At 30.7% G+C, this 22,220-nt stretch overlaps 1 protein-coding gene across 1 annotated transcript in view; it reads left to right on the top strand.

Moving 5' to 3' along the window:
* The first annotated feature begins 8,277 nt into the window (after window positions 1-8,277).
* Window positions 8,278-22,220, top strand: part of LOC145291452 (transmembrane protein 19-like) — a 39,165-nt gene continuing 25,222 nt past the window's right edge. The window contains exons 1-2 of the mRNA XM_080137311.1: window positions 8,278-8,416; window positions 8,639-9,083. Of these exons, the coding sequence (XP_079993437.1) occupies window positions 8,975-9,083 (109 nt within the window). The 5' untranslated portion in view covers window positions 8,278-8,416; window positions 8,639-8,974. The remainder of the gene's footprint in view (window positions 8,417-8,638; window positions 9,084-22,220) is intronic.

Here is a 22,220-nt window from a genome sequence, read left to right as displayed (position 1 = left end):
TTCTACCAGGAAGCTGATCTGAGTAAAGAATTAATATTTTGACAGAGTCAAAATATTAAGAAGAATTGCAATATTGCAATATTTGTTTTAAAATATTTTGAAAGAGATCCAAAACATTAAAAATATTTTCAGTAAACTTTGAATGGAGGTTCCCAGAGGGAACTATCTTTGGATAGAAATCCGAAAATTTGTAGTCTGTGTGACTAAATTGTTAAAAAGAATATTAATTATTTATCAGAATGATAAATAATAACAAAAAAAAAAAATATAAGAAAATGAAACAAGAAGATTGTTTCAGAGTATTCTCTAAAAAGAAAGTTAGCGAATGGGTTCTGGAGCCTAAATGAATTTTAATTCATAATAAAAATTCAAAGAAAAGAATATTAAGAGCTATATTTAGCTATTTAAGCTTTGTTTTCCAGCATATTTCCCTTTCAGATTCTTAATCAATTTATTCCGAGAAAAGGACGCCCCTGAATTGTTTTTTCATAAGATTTCCTCAGTTTGGCAAGATTTCCAAAAAGAAGAAAAGAGAACCCAAAAGAACTATTTTCAATTGACTTTCCGTCAAATTTCAAGAAGAAAAGAAAAAAAAGAACTATTTTATAAAAGAAATTGTTTGCTTGTTTGTTGGAATTTTTTTTTGTACCAATAATAGTGCATCCCCCCTGTTTACATTTATTATTTTTTATCTGGTATTTGATTTTTTGTATTACGTATCCTTTATGATTCTTAGTTTCGTACATTTTGGGTTTGTACGGAACTCCCTTTAATTTAAAGAAAAGGGAAATGCTAGCTCCTCGATGACGTCACGAGCCCAGCGCGAATTTCGGTCTCTTTTTTGGTTCCAGCAGCGTGGAGAGTGGATGCGTGTTCATTGCCCGGCGCAGACAAGGAATTTTGGAGCCTCCTTCAAAGAAGAAAACCCAGCAAGAATACCCTGGACATGCGACGAGGCATACTTCTGAAAACTATCTACGTTGTTACGTTTTGCATGTATTTGGAAGGAGTGTCATTTTTTTAAAAAAGACTTTATTTTACGTGATAAAGAATTTTGGAACCTCCTTCAAAGAAGAAAACACGGCAAAGATACCCCGGACATGCGATTCGGCATGCTTCTGAAATCCATCTGCGTGGTGACGGTTTGCTCGCAAATGAAGGAGAGAAAATTCTAAAATGACTTTAAACGAGAAAAGAAAAAAGAAAAAGGCATGTTCCTGACTGGCTTTCAATTTGTGAGTACGCTCCTAAAATTTATTACATATGAGAGTGTTATTAGGAACTACTATTTTGCATCATATTATTGTATTCGTTCATGGATACAACATCTTCATTAGAAGAACCAGTGTTATTTTTTTCATTATATGTTACCTTGGCATTTTTTTTAATTTAATGCCCGCAAAGGGAAAAATTTGCAACTAATTTTATTGTGAATAAAATATCTTCTTCGTTTTGAAACAAGACCTTTATATTTCATTCTTTACCCCCTTTTTATTCCATGCTTTTATTTTTTTTTCAGGCTAGTTACTTTCGCGTCGAATTTATCTGGAAACAAGATAAATTTCCGACATTTATTGTAAAGTTTTGTTTTAAAGCCCAAAAAGATCTTTATGCTAAAAAAAAATGTCGTCTGCTTCTTAAAAAAAGAGAAAAACAAAGAAAATACACAAATATTCGCTGAATTGATGTAAAACTGCTTTTTTTTTTTCTCTAAAAAGCTTAAACTGTGAATAGTTTCTTTTTTTTTTATGTTAAAAAGTTTTTTTTTTTTTTTTTATCGCATATGGACTTGTATGCATTGTCTTATTTATTTTTTGTCTTATTTATTTTTTTGTCTTAAAATAAATTTCTTTTTCAACTTTTGCACGGATTACGTAATTATTTAAGTGATTATTTTTTAAAATTCTAATACAGAGAAACAATAAACGGACTTGTTTATTGCATAAAAATAATAAAAATTATCTTTTATTATTTTTATAGTTTTCTCAATATTTTAATTCATGCAGATTTCTTATTTCTTATTATAGAGTCAAATCTCTATCGATTATTATATTGTATTTAATATATAATAGTAATTTCGAAAAAAAAAAGAACGATCTGGGTACCATTGGCTAGAATTGAACTTAGAACATATAACTCTCCAGCCTTAATTCTTAGCCTCTGAGCTTGCCCAAACCACATTAGAATAGTTAAAAAAAAAATAACGTTATTTAACCTATGATTGTAGATTTGTGTATATAAACAGGTTTAGTTGACTACTGCTGCTAATGCCGAATGTTTTGTTTTCAATTTTGATCCCTTATTGAATTGAAAATGAGCCATATGTCCAAATATCTTGTAGACCAAATATTTACAGAAGAGTTTATTAGAGACTTTTTGCACACACCGACAAGATCACGTTTATATATATATATAAATATATATAAAAACTTTTCCATGTATTAGAACGTTTTTATCTTAAATTCTATATAGAAACTATGCATAAATAGAATTTAGCGTAACAGTTAAATGAAATCAATCATCTAAGAAAACATAAAATATTAATAATTAATTAATGAGCATTTGTTTTCCAAAGGAATATGAAAATTACTTAACCTCCATGTAGTCGCTCACATAGCCATAACTGAGTATATTAAGAAATGCATTTTTAATAATTTTTAAATAGAGAAAGCAGGCCAAGCTTTAATTATCAATGGCAAAGCGAGAAAAAACTCAACTTGTATATATATATATATATATATATATATATATATATATATATATATATATATATATATATATATTTACCAGTGGTGAAAAAACCGGATTAGAGTGCTCAATGTGTAGCCAGAGCAGTATATAAGAAATTTATTACTGTGAGTCCAGAATGAGTTTACATATTGTTTCAACTAGAGGAAGATCCTCAAAGAGAGGAAATATCCAACTAGCATCGTCAGAATTCATGAATATATATATATATATCTCAATGCTCTCATTCATTCTCAAAAGACAATGGACACCCCTGTAAGGGTAGCTACATGTGTAATTATGAGGTCAGGGTTGTGCAATCCACAACCGCACCTCCTGAATCCGCATTGCTTGGGTCCAGTGGCAAGGAGAGAGTGAAGACTGACTGAAAACAATGCTGATATAAGTGAAAAGTACATACAGCACCTGGAATTCCAAAACGGTCATCCATCTAGTAATGACCAGGCTTAACAAACCTTAATATTCTGACAAGAACCGGTGTTTTAATGCGATTATGTTATATATATGCAGGGTGCAATGATAAAATCGTCCTAGAAAAGACGACATGATTCCATTTTCATTTGATGAAAACCAGCTTTCTTTTTTTGTTGCAGACCCTCTACTCGTTGGCCAATTATGTACACATCCCAAGAGTGATAGAGCTATCTATCATGTCTGAAAGCGAGATCCGAGATGCACTTCTGTACAACTCATGCTCTACCTATCCAATTTATGACAACAGGACCATTGCCAGCATCCTCAAAATGCAAATCTGAATGGTTCAATGCTTGAGGGCACAGCTCAATGCATCAGACGACCCTTTGGAGGTGATGGAGTAGAAGCCCAAGGCCGAGGACGCCACCAGGAAGATCCGAACCAAACAGTTCATCAAAAAGGTTCAGGCAATCATTGATAAAACTCCTCAGCAGCCTATTCGGCAGATTGATAGAGATTTAGGCGTCTCTCACATGACTGTGAATGTATGTTCGAAGGAGGACTTGAAATGTAGGTTCTATAGGCAGATTGAGAAGACAAAGAACTTCAAGTTAATCAAGTCTGTCAGGTTGCTCAACAAACGAAAGCATCCCAAGAAGCCAAACATGCTCTGGTTCTTTTCAGACTTTTTTAGACTTCTGCCAGGACCAGGTGCATAACAGCCAGAACCATTGCTGGATTGTCATGAATAACAAGGACATGCCCAGGGTGATGAAAACAAAGATTCCAGCCATGGTTATGGTCTTTGATGTGGTTTCAAGTGAGAGCCACATCTTGTCACCTCACATCTTCTAAGTCAGCTTAAAAGTCAACACCAAAGTGTACCTAGATGTGCTGAAGAGTGTAGTGATTCTCTAGTGCAATCAGGTGGCTGCTGGCAGACCCTGGGTGTGGCAGCAGGACTCAGCGCCGGCCCACAAGTCCAAAGAGACCCAGGCTTGACTTCAGAAGGAGTGCTATGACTTTATACCCTTTTTTCACTGCCCCTCTCCTCCCCCGACCTGAACACACTGGACTACTTCGTTTGGTCATATATCGAGAACATCAACAACATGACCTCCCACAACACAAAAGCCAGCCTGATCGCTGCCATTTGCCAAGCTCCTACCAGTACTTGTGGAAAAGGCATGCTCCCAGTTCTGGACCTGTATCAAGCCGGTGATTGAGGCTGAAGGCAGCTACATTGAATAGATGTCAGCTCTACTACATAATCAAGTTACCTGAATTGATTTTTTCAATAAAATTTTTTAAATAAATCTGTAGTTTGTAGGGGAAAAGAACTTTAATGAAATTAAATCTCTTTGCCCCAAACAAAATAATGAAAAAAGGAATAAAACAAAATGACACCTCCTTCTGGTTTAAAATGCACCGCATTTATTTTTTAACAAAAACAACAAGATGAATAAGTAAAGGTCCGATCGGTGAAAGTTCTTGCAAAGTCATTAAAATGTTAGATGTAAGTCCTTTGTGAAATTAATAAAATTAGAAGGTAAAAGCCTTGTGTGAAAATAATGTCCTTATTTTAAGGTTGGTGTTTTAAACGTTCGAACATGCTTTTCTTCACATATACACACCCACATGTACGCACGCACATACGCACACACACATGCACGCATATACACATCCTCATACACACACTCACATTCATGCGCATACACACATACATGCTAACGTGCACACACACACACACACACACACATCCGAGCTGTGACGTCACTTCCTTTAAAGTGAAAGCCAGACATGCACAGTCAGAACACTAACTCCAGTATAAAAGTCAACAAAACCTGTCAACTTCCCTTTTTCGTCCGGACCAGCATTCGACCTGTTGAGTTGACGAACCAACCGCGCACCCTAACATCATTTTTCCTGCTACTGTAATGTGGGATAAGCACACACACTTTATACACTTCCTCTCTCCATGAACTGGATTGACTTTCTTACTCTATCTCCCCTTTGGTTTTGGTTCATCAACACAGACATGTGCGCGACTCTCTACTGAGCTTAACCCTCTCTTTCTACAGGCTGGCTTGCCACTTCGCGTTTCTCTATTGCATTCCCCTTTCCTTCCACGCGCGTAGTCGTCAACGGCCGAATGAACACTTTTACACCCAAGACTTTCATTTCTCAACAGAAAATGAACGACATGTTTATTTTATTCCAGCATTTAAGTTCTTTGTTTCCTTCATTCAATTCGTTTCATTATTTTTTCTTGTAGCGAGTTAGGGTATTTATATCCTGGTCCGCAACATAACTGGCGAAGTTCGTCTTATTTAAAAGTCCTATGAAGAAAGTAATTTGTGAGGAAAGTAATTCGGTGTTATTAATTAGAAAATGTGCGGAATGGGTGCGTGTGTGCATAAGTATTATTTTTGAGTGCCCGTGTGGTGTGTGTAATCATGGTTTTGATGGCTTTGACAGCGACGATGTTATGAAAATGAGAGGCATGTTCTCGTATGATGTCGAAGCGAGAAGAAAGAAAACAAGAGGGGAAGAAAGAATGTTTGATGCGTTTTTATACATTTTGGACCGGCTCCAAAACAAGATTGCTACTGCTGATAGTTTGGTTTTTGAAAAATCGTTAAAAAGACAATCTTCTAAATTTTCTCATTGGTTGCTTGTGTCACGTGATACTGTCGTCAACTACGTCCGGCAGAAATATGTTCATTTTACTGTTGTTGTTGTTGTAATAAAAAGTGTGGTGGCGTATACTGTTGCTAAAAGAACTTATTTTTGTGCAAAATGCGTGGGGAAATTAAAATGAATAAACGCTTGTTTACTTGCGCACGCGCGTGTGAGTGAGTGACTACAGAAGTTTTGTCTTGTTTTCTTTATGATGACAAATTTATCGTTCCACCCTATATGAGAAAAAACTGATGACAAGTCAAAATTAAATAAACTTTATTTGATCATCAAATCAATAAAGAAAACGGGTTTGTATTACTGTACACATAGATTCGAAAAAGTGGTCAAAAAATAAAATATACAACAAAGAAATATTAACAGTAGCTATAAAAGTTACTTTGCAACCTACCTGAATCATTTATTAGTGTTTTTAAGTAGTTTTAAATGCTCTTTATTTCATACCAAATATTAACTTTTTACGAGTCGTAAGAATTCAAGATGGCCAAAATTACTACCCCCTTTCTTCTTCGAAGAGAGAAGCCTCGTTTTCAAATTATACTTCGCGCATATTTTTGGGGGAGGAGCTTGCCTCGTTTTCAGCACGTGTCTCTGCGGACATATGTCTCTGCGGACATATGTCTCTGCGGACATTTTTTGTTTACATTTTTTAGAAGTTCCGTCCTCATAATGAAAGTATTTGTAAACATTACATTTAATTTAGATATTTATGCGCACAAATACTTTTTAGTTTTTTTCGGGGGGGGGGGAATAACATATAAAGTGGTCAAAACGGTAAATATGTTTTTAAGTTTATATTTTTAAGAAATTTTGGTACTAGTGCAGAGAGTGATCTGGACGTAAATAATAACGTTATTATTTAAAAAGCCATTCTTAACATGGCGAGGGGAGGGTGTTTTGTACCTATTCTATGCTTTAACCTTACAATTGAATAAAAAAAAAAACACACCATAAAACTTTAAACTTGGAAATACGATTTGACACGGTAAGTTTGGGAAAAGGAATTATAAATAAAAAACTAGACAAAATACGGTTAAAAACTCGCTCAATATATGTTTCCGTGACATAGTTTGACATGTATTCAGTGGGTTTTTAACAGTATTTTGCATATTTTTTTTATTTTCAACTCCTTTTCCCAAACTTACCGTGTTAAAGAGAGAGTCGGTCGCCATTCTTAATTTTCCAATACATCGATAAACATTGTATGTTTTTCGAGCTGAATAAACATGTTACATTAAATAAAAACACTAAAAACAAATCCAGTTAGGTAGAAAAGTAACTTATCTTGGCTTTGATAACATTTATTTAAAAACAATTTGCGCTTGAGCCATTTTTTTTTTTCAGAAATTTTCAGCACATCAGGGATTTTCGGGTGTGCTGAAAACGAATATCACATTTTCACGATATTGCAAACATACTTTTCTGCATGTTTCATCCAGTAATATACGCTTTTCGGAAACTTAAATTTTAAATCATACACTTTTCGGAAAATTAAATTTATATCATACACTTTTCCGAAACTTCTTTTAAATTTATATCCATCGATTCCTGAAACTGTATTTTTCTGAAACGACTTCCAATTTCTGAGGAAAAAAAAAAAAAAAATGGCTCAAGCGCAAATTGTTTTTAAATAAATGTTATCAAAGCCAAGATAAGTTACTTTTCTACCTAACTGGATTTGTTTTTAGTGTTTTTATTTAATGTAACATGTTTATTCAGCTCGAAAAACATACAATGTTTATCGATGTATTGGAAAATTAAGAATGGCGACCGACTCTCTCTTTAACACGGTAAGTTTGGGAAAAGGAGTTGAAAAAAAAAAATATGCAAAATACTGTTAAAAACCCACTGAATACATGTCAAACTATGTCACGGAAACATATATTGAGCGAGTTTTTAACCGTATTTTGTCTAGTTTTTTATTTATAATTCCTTTTCCCAAACTTACCGTGTCAAATCGTATTTCCAAGTTTAAAGTTTTATGGTGTGTTTTTTTTTTATTCAATTGTAAGGTTAAAGCATAGAATAGGTACAAAACACCCTCCCCTCGCCATGTTAAGAATGGCTTTTTAAATAATAACGTTATTATTTACGTCCAGATCACTCTCTGCACTAGTACCAAAATTTCTTAAAAATATAAACTTAAAAACATATTTACCGTTTTGACCACTTTATATGTTATTCCCCCCCCCCAAGAAAAAAACTAAAAAGTATTTGTGCGCAATAAATATCTAAATTAAATGTAATGTTTACAAATACTTTCATTATGAGGACGGAACTTCTAAAAAATGTAAACAAAAAATGTCCGCAGAGACATGTAAACGCAAAATGTCCGCAGAGACATATGTCCGCAGAGACACGTGCTGAAAACGAGGCAAGCTCCTCCCCCAAAAATATGCGCGAAGTATAATTTGAAAACGAGGCTTCTCTCTTCGAAGAAGAAAGGGGGTAGTAATTTTGGCCATCTTGAATTCTTACGACTCGTAAAAAGTTAATATTTGGTATGAAATAAAGAGCATTTAAAACTACTTAAAAACACTAATAAATGATTCAGGTAGGTTGCAAAGTAACTTTTATAGCTACTGTTAATATTTCTTTGTTGTATATTTTATTTTTTGACCACTTTTTCGAATCTATGTGTACAGTAATACAAACCCAAAAAACAAACAATATTTCTTTAAAAGTGCTCCAGACGTTAGTAGACACACACAAATTAATTTTTTAAGAAACTATTTATGCATTGAATCACTAATTTTTTTTTTTTTTTTTTTTTCAGGGACTCGGGTTTAATTTCGTGCTGTCGGCTTTCAGTTACGATATGAACAACGGGGGATAATCAATGGAAGCACCGGTTCCGAATTATCTCCCTTTATTTTTTGAAAATTCTGATTAACTTTATTTAAAATGTATTCAATTAAATTAATTGCTTTTAATATAAATCCCCCCTCCCCAAAATAGAACTAAGGCGTTGGCAATCAAAATGCAACGAATACCCGCTTTTACTTTTTATGGCAGTTTTCTGTAAACTTATAAGAATAACGAGATACATTAGTTTGTTGTTAAAACACCGAACAAGTTGAAGTTGTTAAAAGTTGACTTTTGCGCTCTCGGGATGGCAATAAATGACGATTCTAAGCCGAACTTGGTACATTTTTGTCTGCCTTTTCTTCTGGCCGTCTTCCTCAGTTTTTGTTTTTGGATCATCGACAATATAATATCAGGTAAATAACAATCGATTATATATGCATACAATGTGTGTGTGTGTGTGTGGTGGTATTTATGCGGAATACGGACCATGCTATTTTGGTATGCACTTATTGTACCGTGCTGGCTGAAATAATAACGTTATTATTTAGAAACCCATTCTTAACATGGGAGGATGTTTTGTAACTATTCTGTACTTTCACCTAACAATTTAATAATAATAAAAAAAGATATCGTAAAACTTGAATTCAACTTGCAAATACTATTTAAAAAAAAAAAATAATAGCGCGGTACAGTAAATGCATAAGCAGCATATTTTTTTTTAAAATCCACCAAAAGACAAACACACAAAAATGAATTTCCGAGTTTCCGAAATGAAAAACAAAAGAAAAAAATTACTGATATATTTACAATCTTGCTTTGTAGATTTTGGCACTTGATGACGAGTGTGGGGTGGGGTGCCCCCCCCCCTGCACAAACATTGGTCTATTTAGCCATGAAAAACTTTTTCAGACCCCCCCCTCCAATTTTTTTTAAAAGCCAAAGAAAATACCAAATTCATTTTAAACTCCAAATTATTACACGTACTAAATGATAAAACTTAGTATTTTTCCACCTATTTGATACGGGTTCGACACCATATGATGGCTCGTGACGTCTCTGAGGTATTGCTACCATTGATAAATGGTAGTCACATTTAATTCGCATATCAACAATGATAACACCAGTGATCTGTCTAGACCAGACATACACAATTTGGTATTATTATACAAACACCGTGACAGCGTTAGGGTTAGGATTAGGGTTAGGGTTGGGGTTAGGTTTAGGGTTAGGGTTAGGGGTAGGGGTAATTCGCTGTCACGGTGTTTGTATAGTTTTACCCACAATTTTTATAAATTCTTGTAAAGTTAACTTAGAGTTTTCTAAAAAAAAAAAAAAAAAAAAAAATCCCTTTTTTATGGATGTCTTCTTACTCTTAATTTTGCACCGAAAAATGTTCGTATTGTTCGTGTCACGATATTTTATGAGTCATCTCCTGATGAAAACCCCTACATTGCATGCATCGTAGATGCAAGTATTTTTCGTTCTTTGAGGAAATTATGAGAAGAATCAAAGTCCTTTGTCTACTCAAATAGTTGCGTAAGCATTTTTTTTTTTTTTATATATAAATGTACAAAAAATATTTAGTGGAGAAAATAAAATAAAAATGAATTTAAAATAAAATAACAAATTTAGAATGAAATAAAAATAAATAAATTTAAAATAAAAACAAACACAAAATACAAGTATGAATGAAATTTACTCAAAAAAAAAAAAAAAGTCAAAACAGAAAACACGCTGGATTAATTTGGAGTTTAAAATCAATTTGGCATTTTTTTTTTTTTTTTTTTTTTAGCTTAAAAAACATTTCTTTTTGGCCTGAAAGTTTTTCATGGCTAAATAGACCAATGTTTGTGCAGGCTTCACACTCGTCATCAAGTAACTTGGGTGGTCATCGCTACGAAAAATAGATAAAACTTTATATTCCGGCGCCTTGAAGGGACATAATTTGTCTTTTTAATGCGTGCTGTAAACCAAATTTAGTATTTCGGTCCTCCGTACTTAAAAACCGAACATATTCACTTATAAGTTTTTATTGTTAAACAAAAAAACCAGTTGACCGAGTTAAAAAAAAAAATTTTTTATTATCTTAATGAAATACATAAGTTTTTGATTGATATTGTAATACTTCTTTATCAACTGAATTCTTTTTTTATATCTAAAAAAAACATTGAATGAAATAGAAAAAATTGTAATCATCCCGTATTTACTTGACATTCTAAGCATAACATAAGTTTCCACTTAAAAAAAAAAATTCAACGTGATTTTTAAATAAAAAAAAAAGGTTTTACACTGTGGACTTTACAGGTAAATTTCCAAAAACTCTTCTTTTTTTATTTTTAAATTAGAATATTTTATTTATTGATCTTTTATCTTCAATTTGTGATATATAAAACTTTGGTACATAAATTAATTATTAAAATTTTAACAGACATTTCAAAATAGGGAGGGGTGAATTAAAAAAATAAGTTTGTCCAAAATATTATATTTGATTTATTGGAAAGAACATAAAATTTCACGTTGACCTTGAAAATATCGTAAAAATTGAACCAACAAAAAAATTTTGATAGATTTTTAAAGTTTAAAAATTGAAAAATATTTAACTCGTAAAATTCAATTGATTTCATTACGTAAAAAAATGGCAGCATGAAGGTGCGCCAGCACGTTGTAAACACTGTTTTTTAACAAATAAAAAAATGTTTCTATTTTTTAAACAACTTTAATAGTTTATTTAAACAACTTTAATAGTTTATTTTGGAAGTATATTCCATAAAGAAAATAAACAACCCACTTTAAAAAGAAAAATTAAAAAGTTTTTATATTTTATTCAGTTTTGTGTGAGGGGTGTCAAAAATTCCCTCAAAATTCTGATACACCTAGTACATTATATAGACTTTCTTTTAATTGCCGCTATAAGTGTAATTCTGAATATATAGCAAATTGACTTTTCACAGTCCTGTTTCAGTAATTGTAAAGATCGACAGTATAAAGAATTTCTTGAAAAAATTCGAAAGATTTGTACATAGGCGATAACAACCAACAAACAAAAAAGGTGAAAAAAAAAAAAATACAGTAAATAAATATTACCAAAAGCAAGATAAATTACGCTTCTACCTACCTGGATAATTTGTTTGTGTTTTAACTAAAATATTTACTCTGCACTAAAAGTAGTGCGGAATTTTTTTTTTTTTTTTAATTAGGTCCACCCACCTCCACAATTTTCTTTAAAATGACTTTTGCAGGTTTTCGTCTATGCTGAATAAGAAAATCTCATTTAAATTTTGCAGAGACAAGTAGTTTTTGAGATATAAAGACCTGTATTATAGACTAATTCACTAGCCGCCATGTTTGTGCACGTGTGATAAAACTACTTTTCTGTGATGAACACTGCTACCTAGCGGAAAGAAATAAATTGAAAAAAAAAAAAATTTTTTTTTTTAGTGCTACTTATTAATCCACGCTATTTTTAAAAATAGTATTTTCAAGTTTAAAGTTTAGCAATATCATTTTATTTTTAAATTTTTAGGTGGAAGTACAGAATAGGTACACCCCCACCCTGTCCCCATGTTAAGAATGGCTTTCTAAATAATAAGCCTTATTATTTCAGCACGGATCAATAAGTGCATGAGTAGCAGTGTCAGAAATCGCCATTAAAAATGCATGTTAAAAACTTGAATAATTTGACCTATCTTTTGAAGCTTATAACTACTTGAAAAATGTAATTCAAACTAGTGTTGGGACGATTCCTAATTTTTATACGATTCCGATTCCGATTTCAGGAAAATATTGATTAACGATTCCGATACCAAGTACGATTCCGATTCCTAGGGAATTATTGTTTTGAAATATACTAGGTAGTTTTATACTTATGGTCGGTAGTTCCCAAATATGTTCCCTAACTTTGGAAGAGATATTTTATGTCTACACCGTCGTGTTTTTTTTCTTTTTTTTTTTTTTTTTTTTACAAAGGCATCACCACATTATCAAGGCCCAGAGGCCACTCAAGGATAAGGGTTAAAGAGTGTACAGTAGAAATTGGTCAATATAGTAATCATTAGTAATGAAAATTTGGTAAATTTAATAACTTATATGGAACGGCTCATCAAGAACTTATTTACTTTAGACTTGAACACAACCATATTGTAGTCAGCCGGAAAGCAGGAAAACGGAAGACAATTCCACAGGCGTGCAGTTCTAAGAAAGAAGCTTTGTTCATGGAATCTACGTTTAGGTTTAGGCACAGATAAAGAGTGGGGGAAATTATTGATAGTGTTTACAGCTAGACGAGTGTTTCTTGTGAAAGTTTGGCGAGGGGGGACCATAGATTGAAGCTCAGTTGAACACTTTCCATGAAAATAACGATACATCAGAGACAAACTCGCAACATCTCTTCTGTGAGATAGAGGTTGCAAGGAGGAGAAAAGGACATCTCCTATGAGGCTACGAAGTCTATTTTGAACTCTATCAAGGCAGAACAAACCTTTCTAGCAGCTCCTGCCCAGATGTGGCAACAGTATTCCATCTTTGGATGTACCTGGCTCTTATATAGATAGAGAATAGCATCAGCAGTGAGATATCTACTGGATCGATAGAAATATCCCACCATTTTTCCAGCGGCCTTGGCAACAGATTTGATATACGTGTTCCATTTAAGATCAGGAGTAATGGTTTAAATAAAATTATTATATAGTAAACTAAACGGAAAAATTAGCAAAATTTATTTTAGAGAAAATTTATTTTTTATTATTATTTGGAATACAGAAAAAAAACTCAAAGAAAATAGAATTTATCCTTCAGAGCAAAAACAAATAAAATAGAATTTATATAACAGAACAAAAACAAGAATATTAGAGAATAAATAAACACGATTCATTATTTTGGTCCTCATAATTAACAGATTTAATGAATTAAATAAAAAAAATATAGCGGAAGAGAAAGAAAATATATACTAATTAAATATAAAAAAGATAAATATTTAATTTAATAATTTATAAATGAACGTGCGTAATGAAAAAAAAACAATATACCACGTGACATGGTGCCGTAGATACAAAATAACCTTTCCAAAGTTAACGACCATATATGAGAAATACCATTAATCAAAAGTTTTTTTGTTTTATACCAAAAGGTAGGTATAGCGAAAAGTTACAATTAAAGGAATTTCAAAAACGATTTTTTGTTTGGCTATTGATAGTTGTATTTGTGACGGCAGTTCTTCAGACCTCCATAATTCACAAGGAGTAGTTAACACCTATTATTTTTTCTTACTTTTTCATTGCTTTTACACGTTGTTTCTAACGTGAAGAATAAGTTTAGCCAAACTAATTTTGAAATAGGGTATATCAAAGGAACACATATAAAAATGATACCACTATAAAAAACAAATGAAATACTAGATAAAATTGAGCAAACATAATTACCAAAATTACAGAAAAAGATAAAAAAAAAAAATTAAAAAAATGGTGAAGTTTGTTGAGTGAAATGAATTATTGAAAGAAAATTAATTGAACTAATAGAAATGTTAAATAAAAAAATGTCACATTTCAATATTTTTTTAATAATTAAATTCTCAGGGTTGTCGAAATTAAAAATTAAGTGATTTTTTTTTATTAGACTTCTTTCGAAGCTTGTTACCTTGAAAAATACATTTAAAACCCTGTTTTTTTTTAAATAAATTGAAAAATAAACGCAATTAAAAAAATTTGATTGATAATTGAAACTTTAAAAACATATTAAACATTGAAAAATTACTTATCTCACAAATTAACGTCCAATAAAGTAGATCCAGTCTTCATACAGGAATTCGGTTATAAAAAATTAAATCTTTTCTTTTTTTGAGAGAGAGAGAGAGTGCTTTAAAATCGCCGGGGAGTGCCGCCTAAAATTTTAAAGAAGTAAATTTTAGGAGTTTAGTGCCTTTCAAAGACGGCTATCATAAGTTATTATCATCATTTAATTTCCTTTTTTTTCCTCTCCCTCCCCCACACCTTTCCACGTGGTTCAGTAGTTAACCAGTGCTCCTGTTGCTGTCAGTCAGCTATCTTTACCTAAGTTTTAATTTCTAGTTAAAAGAATTTTTCATGAATAGAATCAGCATTTTAAAAAATTATTTTTTTAGTTGTATATATTGTATTTACTCTTTGAAGTTAAAGAGGGTTAAAAAAATTGGTGACACCTAGATGGTGACGTAGGCAAAAAAAAAAAAAGACACTGCGATTTCGACCCTCACTAATAAAACTGCTCTGAGTGACTAGTTGGTAATTTTTTGTTCCTTTTCTTTTTTATTTTGCTCCTCTAATTTATTTGGATGCTTCATAGTTAAATGTTTTAACATGTTGGTTGTGGTCATGTTAGATGGTTTTATTCCTTGCGATATTTTAATTTGACAGACTTTGCAAATGGCTTTCAACTCATCATCTTCATCAACTTCAAAAAGTTTCCATGCAAGACTTTTTTTGGACTTTGGGCCATATTAGAAAATTCAGTTTATCTGTAAACAAATAATTTACTATTAAATTTTGTTTTAAAGCTAGTCACTTATTTGGATAATTAATTGAAAATAATCCGCTAAAAAAGACAAAAAGAAAAAAATATAAAGGGATGGGGCGGTAAATTGTACCAACCGGTAGTTAACAAAAAAAACTTATAGAATTTAATTTTTGAAACCAATGTATAAAAGTTTACATAATGAAATGCAAATATGCATTTTCTTTTGAATTTTTTTTTGGTTGACTGTGTTCAATTCACACATGGTTGATGCGGTTCAATATTGCTAAACTATAAGTCTTAAGTAAAATTCTATTTATAAATACTTTTTAAAATGAAATTATTTAATTAATCGTAAATATTATTTAGACATAAAAATTGATTACAAAACCTTTTAAAAATATATATATTAATTTCTTTTTCATTCGTCAAAAAACTGCGCAAAACACTTTTAAGTTTCAATTTAAAATTCTAGAAAAAAGATTATAGTATTCTGCTTTTAATATAATCAAATTCAGGGGTTTATCTTTCTGGAGAAAAAAAAAAAAAATAATGGATTTTATTTCAATGAAATTAAAAAAAAAAAACTTTACTGAATTGAATAAATTACCCTTAAATTAACGAAGGGGTTATTTAATAACTTTAGGTTTGGAAGAGATAGGTATGGGGTCGATTTTTTTTAAACTTCAAAAGAAGCCGACTACTGTCAAAACTTTGCGAAATAATACGTGATCAATTTCATTTTAGAAATATTTCTTTCAAAAGCCTTCTTTTAAAAAAAGAAAAAAGTATATTATTCTATTAAACCTTTTACTGTTTAAATAATTTGACTTTGCTCGTTTTATTTTAAGAAAATATAAGTTGAAAAAGCATTTTCATTCACTATTAGAAGATTTGTTAGTAAAAAAAAAAACAGTCGCCAAAAAGATAAGCGTTTTTTTATTTTTACTCGCAATGTAGAGCCCTGCATACTTCTTTTCAAGTTAACTCTTTTGTAGTTTTGATTACAATAGATCTGAATGAATGAACCTTGTAAGGGAGGGGCACTAAGCATTGCCCTGTTAATAATGAATTTCTTTGGTTTCTTTTTATAACATGCTACATTTCTCTCTTGCGGTTAGAAATATCAGGAAATTTTTTTTCTTTTTTTCAACATCAGACTAAAAGAATCGTAATGAAGGAATCGGAAAATTAAGGTATTTTTTAACGATGCGATTCCGATACCTCTGAAAATACACGATTCTTACGATTAACGATTCCGATTCCTCATCCCACCACTAATTCAAACCCTTTTTTTTTCAATTAAAGGAGTTAAGACCAAATTAAAAAAAAAAAATAACAGGTTTAATAGCAAATTATGCAATATTTATTTATTTAATTTTTTTAAATCGGTTTTATTTAAAATAGATTTAAAGAAAATCAATGAATTTTAACTTACTTCGAATATAAAATATATATAAATTCCAAAAATTCGCTTACTTATAAAAAAAAATACTCTTCAATGGGTACTTCCATTCTTCATTGTTAAGAATTTATCCATCTTTATATTTTATATTCCATGTCCTTTTTAAATAAAATACTTTTTTAAGCGAGTATAAAAAAATACCGCGGCATGAGATGTTTCACAACTGGAATAAAGGGAGACAAACGCTGCCTTTTCTTCCAGTCGAGAACTTCAGTGGCCTTAAGCGCCAGAATTAATCTCCCTTTCTATTGCTGGCTGTAAACAGAAGTTAGTCAAATGGGCCACCGTTATTGAAAAATAGTCACATTTTACTTATCAGTTTTTGCCTGTAAAAAAATAAAGACTCAAGGAATTTTTTTTTTTCTTTTCTCAAAGAAATACATGAGTTTTTGATTTAATATATTTTATTTCTTTGTGGAGTGAATTTTTTTTTTTTTTTTTTTAAATATTTAAAAAAATAAACATTGAATGAAATAGAAAAAGATTGTCGTAATTCTACGAAATTTTCTGAACAATATAACAAAATTATAAGGTTTTGCTTAAAAAAAAAAAAATTCAACCTGTTTTTTTTTAAAAAAAAAAAAGGGGTTTAAACTTTGGACTTTACAGGTAAATTTGCAAATAACTGTATTTTTGTTTTAAATTAGCTTATTTCATTTATTGATCTTTTATCTTCAATTTGTGATATATAAATTTGAGATGAAATTTAATTATTTTCATTTGAATAGACATTTCAAAATGGGGAGGGTGAATTTAAAAAAAAAAAACGCTTGTCTAGAATATTATATTCGATCTATTGGAAAGAGCATAAAATTTCACATTGAACCTGAAAATATCGTAAAAATTGAACCATTAGAAAAATTTTGATAGATTTTTTTTTAAAGTTTAAAAATTGAAAAAAATTAAACTTGTAAAAAACATGGCTGCATGAACGCGCGCAGGCACTTTGTAAACACTGTTTTTTAAAAAATAATGTTTCTAGTGCATGAGTACGTTTTTTTTCTTTTTCTTTTTTTTTATTATACAACCGAGAAATTAGTAATGTGCATGCATGTAAAACAAAATAATTACGACTTTTTTCACTTCCTTGAGTACTTTCATGTTAAGAACAGTTTTCGGAATATACCCCCCCCCCCCATAGGGCAGGTTAATTTGCAACTTTTTTCAGAAAATCAACATGGCACTGGTGATGATAGTTGGAACTTGATGTGATAAGAACAGATACCAAAAATTAGATTTTTATCTTGAACAGAAAATTGAGCATTTAATTTTAAAAATCGTGTGGAAAAATGCTGAAAGATCTTTCATTTTCATAGCATTTTACACTGACTTTGAAGTTTCACTATTTTTATAAAAATAAATTCAATCAATATACATTTAAAGAATAATAAATACATGGATTATAATTTTAATTATGAATCACAACTAGCAAAATATTTCAACTTTTACTGTATTGATTAAACAAAAATTGTAAAAAAAAAAGGCTAATTAGCAACTAAGTTATAAATTTCACGATTCAAAAAGATATGTGGAGATGTATTACACAATATAACAACTTGATACATGTTACATAACCATGTATTTTAATTTTTTTATTAAACACAATAATAAAAACTTACTAAAACTAAATTTTCTGTGTAATTTCCTTTCCAGGAAAATGAAGGCCTAATTTGGTGGCACAATGACTTTAATAAAGTGTGTATATCTTGCTTCCTGCCCATATAAAACTTGTGAAGCTTCTGTTAAGTTCACAGCCTTTATCACTCCTTGTAAGTAGGCAGGTAATTTAGGAAGTTCTAGTTGAGTTCTTGTTTTTCAAGTGTTTGAGAAAAATCAATCAAATTTGACCAGTGTGTGGTTGCAAAATTGATAGCAATCTTTTTCAGTTTTTTTGCTTGGTTGTTCTTTTTCAGTCTTTTGTTTTGTGTTTTTGTGGAAAAAAAAACAACACAAAAAAAACAACAATTATTTGAAAATACTTATTTTTTAAAATATTTTTGTGGTGTAATATGAATAAAACCGACTATTGTTTGGATAAATTGAGAAAACTAACAAAATTTAATGGATAAATATTTATTTACCTAATGGACATAATCGTTTGAATGCCCCCTTCTCTCACATCCAATTCATCTGAGTTTATCATCGATATTATGATATTTTCTGGAAGTAGTGAAAAAGTACTATATTTTAAATTGTTTAAAACAGTAATTTGGATTTCAGTTAACTGTTTTGTTCTCTAAATCATAATTAAAATATACTATTGTTGGTTAAAAAAATTATTGCTGGTTTTGATCTCAAACCAACTAACTGCATACACTTGGATGATAAATTTAACCAGAATGTTTAATTTATCATAGTGTTTGAGAATAGACACCCCTGGTCTATAAACACATTAACCTTGTGGCTAATATTAGCCATCTTGCTTGATTCAAGTGTCTAATTTTATATGTTGCATATCTTAGGTTAACTTCTCAAGAAATACCAACAGCATAATCAAAAAAAAAAGCCTCTGGTCTTCACTTAAATTGTTTGTTTCTTCTGCTATCAGATAATGATGATCGAGAGGGCCACTAATTTTTTAGAATTCTACTTGAGGCAAATCTTGATAATTATTGATACAAAGTTTCCCCAAAGGACTAGTAAATCTTGTTAGACTTCTTGTTGTTCCATCAATTAATTTAAAAATTGCTTTAAATGGCAGTTATTCTAGTGGAATCTGAAAATTGCAAAATTTTCATGTTTAATAATATACATAATAAGAATACATAATAAATACCAATATATTATTTTATTTTCCACAAAAAGGACCATAATTGTAGGTGATTCTATAGAATTAATTTTACCTCCTTGTTAGAAGGACAAGTGCAGACTGTGCCTTGTTTGACAATTTTCTCTCTTGCACTTTACTGCAAAGTCATCACATCTCAAGACAGGAAGTTTACAGCTAATAAGAAAATATGTCAGTCTGTCTAGCTATTCTTTCATTCTTTTCACTTTGGTTGTTGCAAGAGATTTCCTGTCAATCTGTTTGGCCTTCTTATAGCAAAATATATATACCTTCTGTCCTTTATAACGTTCCCTTAACAAGTGGATTGACTGTTTGCCAAATACTTATGATTTCCTTGATAATTAACTTAGAAATCTCACTATTTTTTAAGTGGAGATAACTGTTTGAGGAAATAACTAAACTGGATGACTTTTCATGAAGTTGGGAGTGCTATTTCATCCAAACGAGAAGAGGGACCAGTAAATATTTGTGAACTATGGGTTAAAACTGAACATTGTGTTTTTACTGACATTTTAATCTGAAAAGTAAAATAAATCAATGGATGATAACTGAAGGAAACTAATTGGCTATATTCCAGTTTATATGTAAAAGAATAAGTGCTAGTTATGATAAGAAATAATGAAAAACTTTGTAGAGTTGAATTAAATGAATTGAAGAGAGAGGACTAGACCAAATCAGAGGCATAGTTGTTTAGTTTAGAATTTTCTTTTGGTAGACTTTAGCTCATCCTTTGATAACATCAATTTATCCGTAGTGAAATTCATTCTTGCTATGCCATTTTAAACGAGTGTTTAGTATTTAGAGTTTGAAAAACCAGTGCTTGTGCATCTGTTACCATGCTATTTTTAATTGTATTTTCAAGTTAAATTTAATTTTTATGCGATTATTTATATATATATTTTTTTATTAATTTGTTAGGTGAAAGTACATTGCACATTGCATAAGTACCGAAAAACCTTTAAAGCAGTTTCCTTATTTACTTGTATTGTTGGAATTTCTTTTGTACCAATAATGGTGCATTCCACCCTGGTTACATTTATTATTTTTTATTTGGTTCTTATATATGATTTTCTGTATTTTGTATCCTTTATGATTTTTAGTTTCATATATTTTGGGTTTGTATGAAACTCCCTTTAATTTGGAGAAAAGGGAAATGCTAGCTCTGTGATGACGTCACGAGCCCAGCGTGTATTTCGTCCTCTTTTGAAATTCTGCTGATGTGGAGAGTGAATGTGTTGTTCATTGCCCGGCGCTGAAAATGGAATTTTGATGAGCCTCCTTCAAAGAAGAAAACTCGGCAAGAAATTAATACCTGACTGTGACGAGACAGACTTCTGAAAATTAACTATGTGGCTACGGTTTTGCGCATATTTTAGGAGGAGTGAAATTAAAGAAAATACCTTTTTACGTGACAAGGAATTTTGGAATTTCCTATCTGGACAAGCGACGAGGTCTTGCTCCTGAAATTCATCTGTGTGTCTACGGTTTGCACGCAACATGGAGGGAAAGAAAATGCTAAAAGAACTTTAAACAAAAAAAAAGAAAAAGGCTTTCAATTGTGAGTACGCTCCTAAAATTAATTTCATATGCGAGTGTGATTGGGAGATACTATTTTGAATATTATTATTGTATTCGTTAATGGATACACACAGCTTCTTTATAAGAACCAGTGTTGTTGTTTTTTTCATTACATGTTACCTTGGCGTTTCATAAGTTAATTGCCCGCAAAGGGAAAAGTTTGCAACTTATTGTAAATAAAATTTCTTCTTTGTTTCAAAGCAAGACATTTATATTTTATTCTTTACCCCCTCCCCCTCTTATTCCATGCTGTCATTTTTTTTTTCAGCTTAGTTACTTTAGCATCGAATTTATCTGGAAGCAGGATAAATTCCGACAGTATTAACCTTTGTGGATTATCTGATTTTAAGACTATAATTGTAGAAGAAAAATCCTGCTTAAAAACAACTACTCCCTAAAAATAAAAGAAATAAAAATTTGCCACTAATTTTCTGCAAAGTATTTTTTTATTAAATAGAAATACTTGAAAATTTACATGGTTATGTTTTGTAAAGAATGTGTAGAATAAAATTGTATGGACTATTTAAAAAAATTTTTTTTTTTTTTATATAAAACTGGTGCATTACCATATTTTAATAAAAAAAATTTGAATAGAATTTGATGTGAAATATTAGATTGGTGCAAAAATGTGTTTTGACGTTTGTTTGAATGTCAAAAAATGATATTATGTTTGCACCAACCTAATAGAAAAACAAATTAAAAAAGAAAACAAATGTTTAAATTCACCGCAGACACTTGAAATATAATAATATATATTTTAAACAAGTCTTTTTCGTTTCTCCTTTCGAAATAATTAAGCTTAAAAATCATATTTTTAAATTAAATAATAAACAAACGTTAATTTTCAATATCAATAATGAGCGTGTTTACAACGGTGAACTCTAAAATGTTCCCACCCCCAAAAAGTTCCTGAAATGAAAAAGCAAACCTTGGTCGCTATTATTTTAAAAACATAATTTTGTCTTTACAGTTAATATTTATTTTATTAATTCATTATCCTCACTCATTTTATATAAAAATGTAGTTTAAAATATGTTCTAAATAATGTTTAGGAGAAGGAAAGTAAGTACATTACTCTCCTAATAATTATTTAATTAATAATTATTTAATTAATAATCACAAAAACAACTCCTTGAAACAAATAACAACAAAAGGGGTTTATTGCAGGAGAAAGCCGAGATTGTTTCTCGAACTGAAAAGAAAGAAAGGGCAAAGGAATCTGCCTGGCTGGGTGTC

This window comes from Euprymna scolopes, chromosome 12, assembly GCF_053919585.1.
Source record: "Euprymna scolopes isolate OS-2025 chromosome 12, ASM5391958v1, whole genome shotgun sequence".
NCBI lineage: Eukaryota > Metazoa > Mollusca > Cephalopoda > Sepiida > Sepiolidae > Euprymna > Euprymna scolopes.
This window is presented reverse-complemented; position numbering and strand designations above follow the sequence as displayed.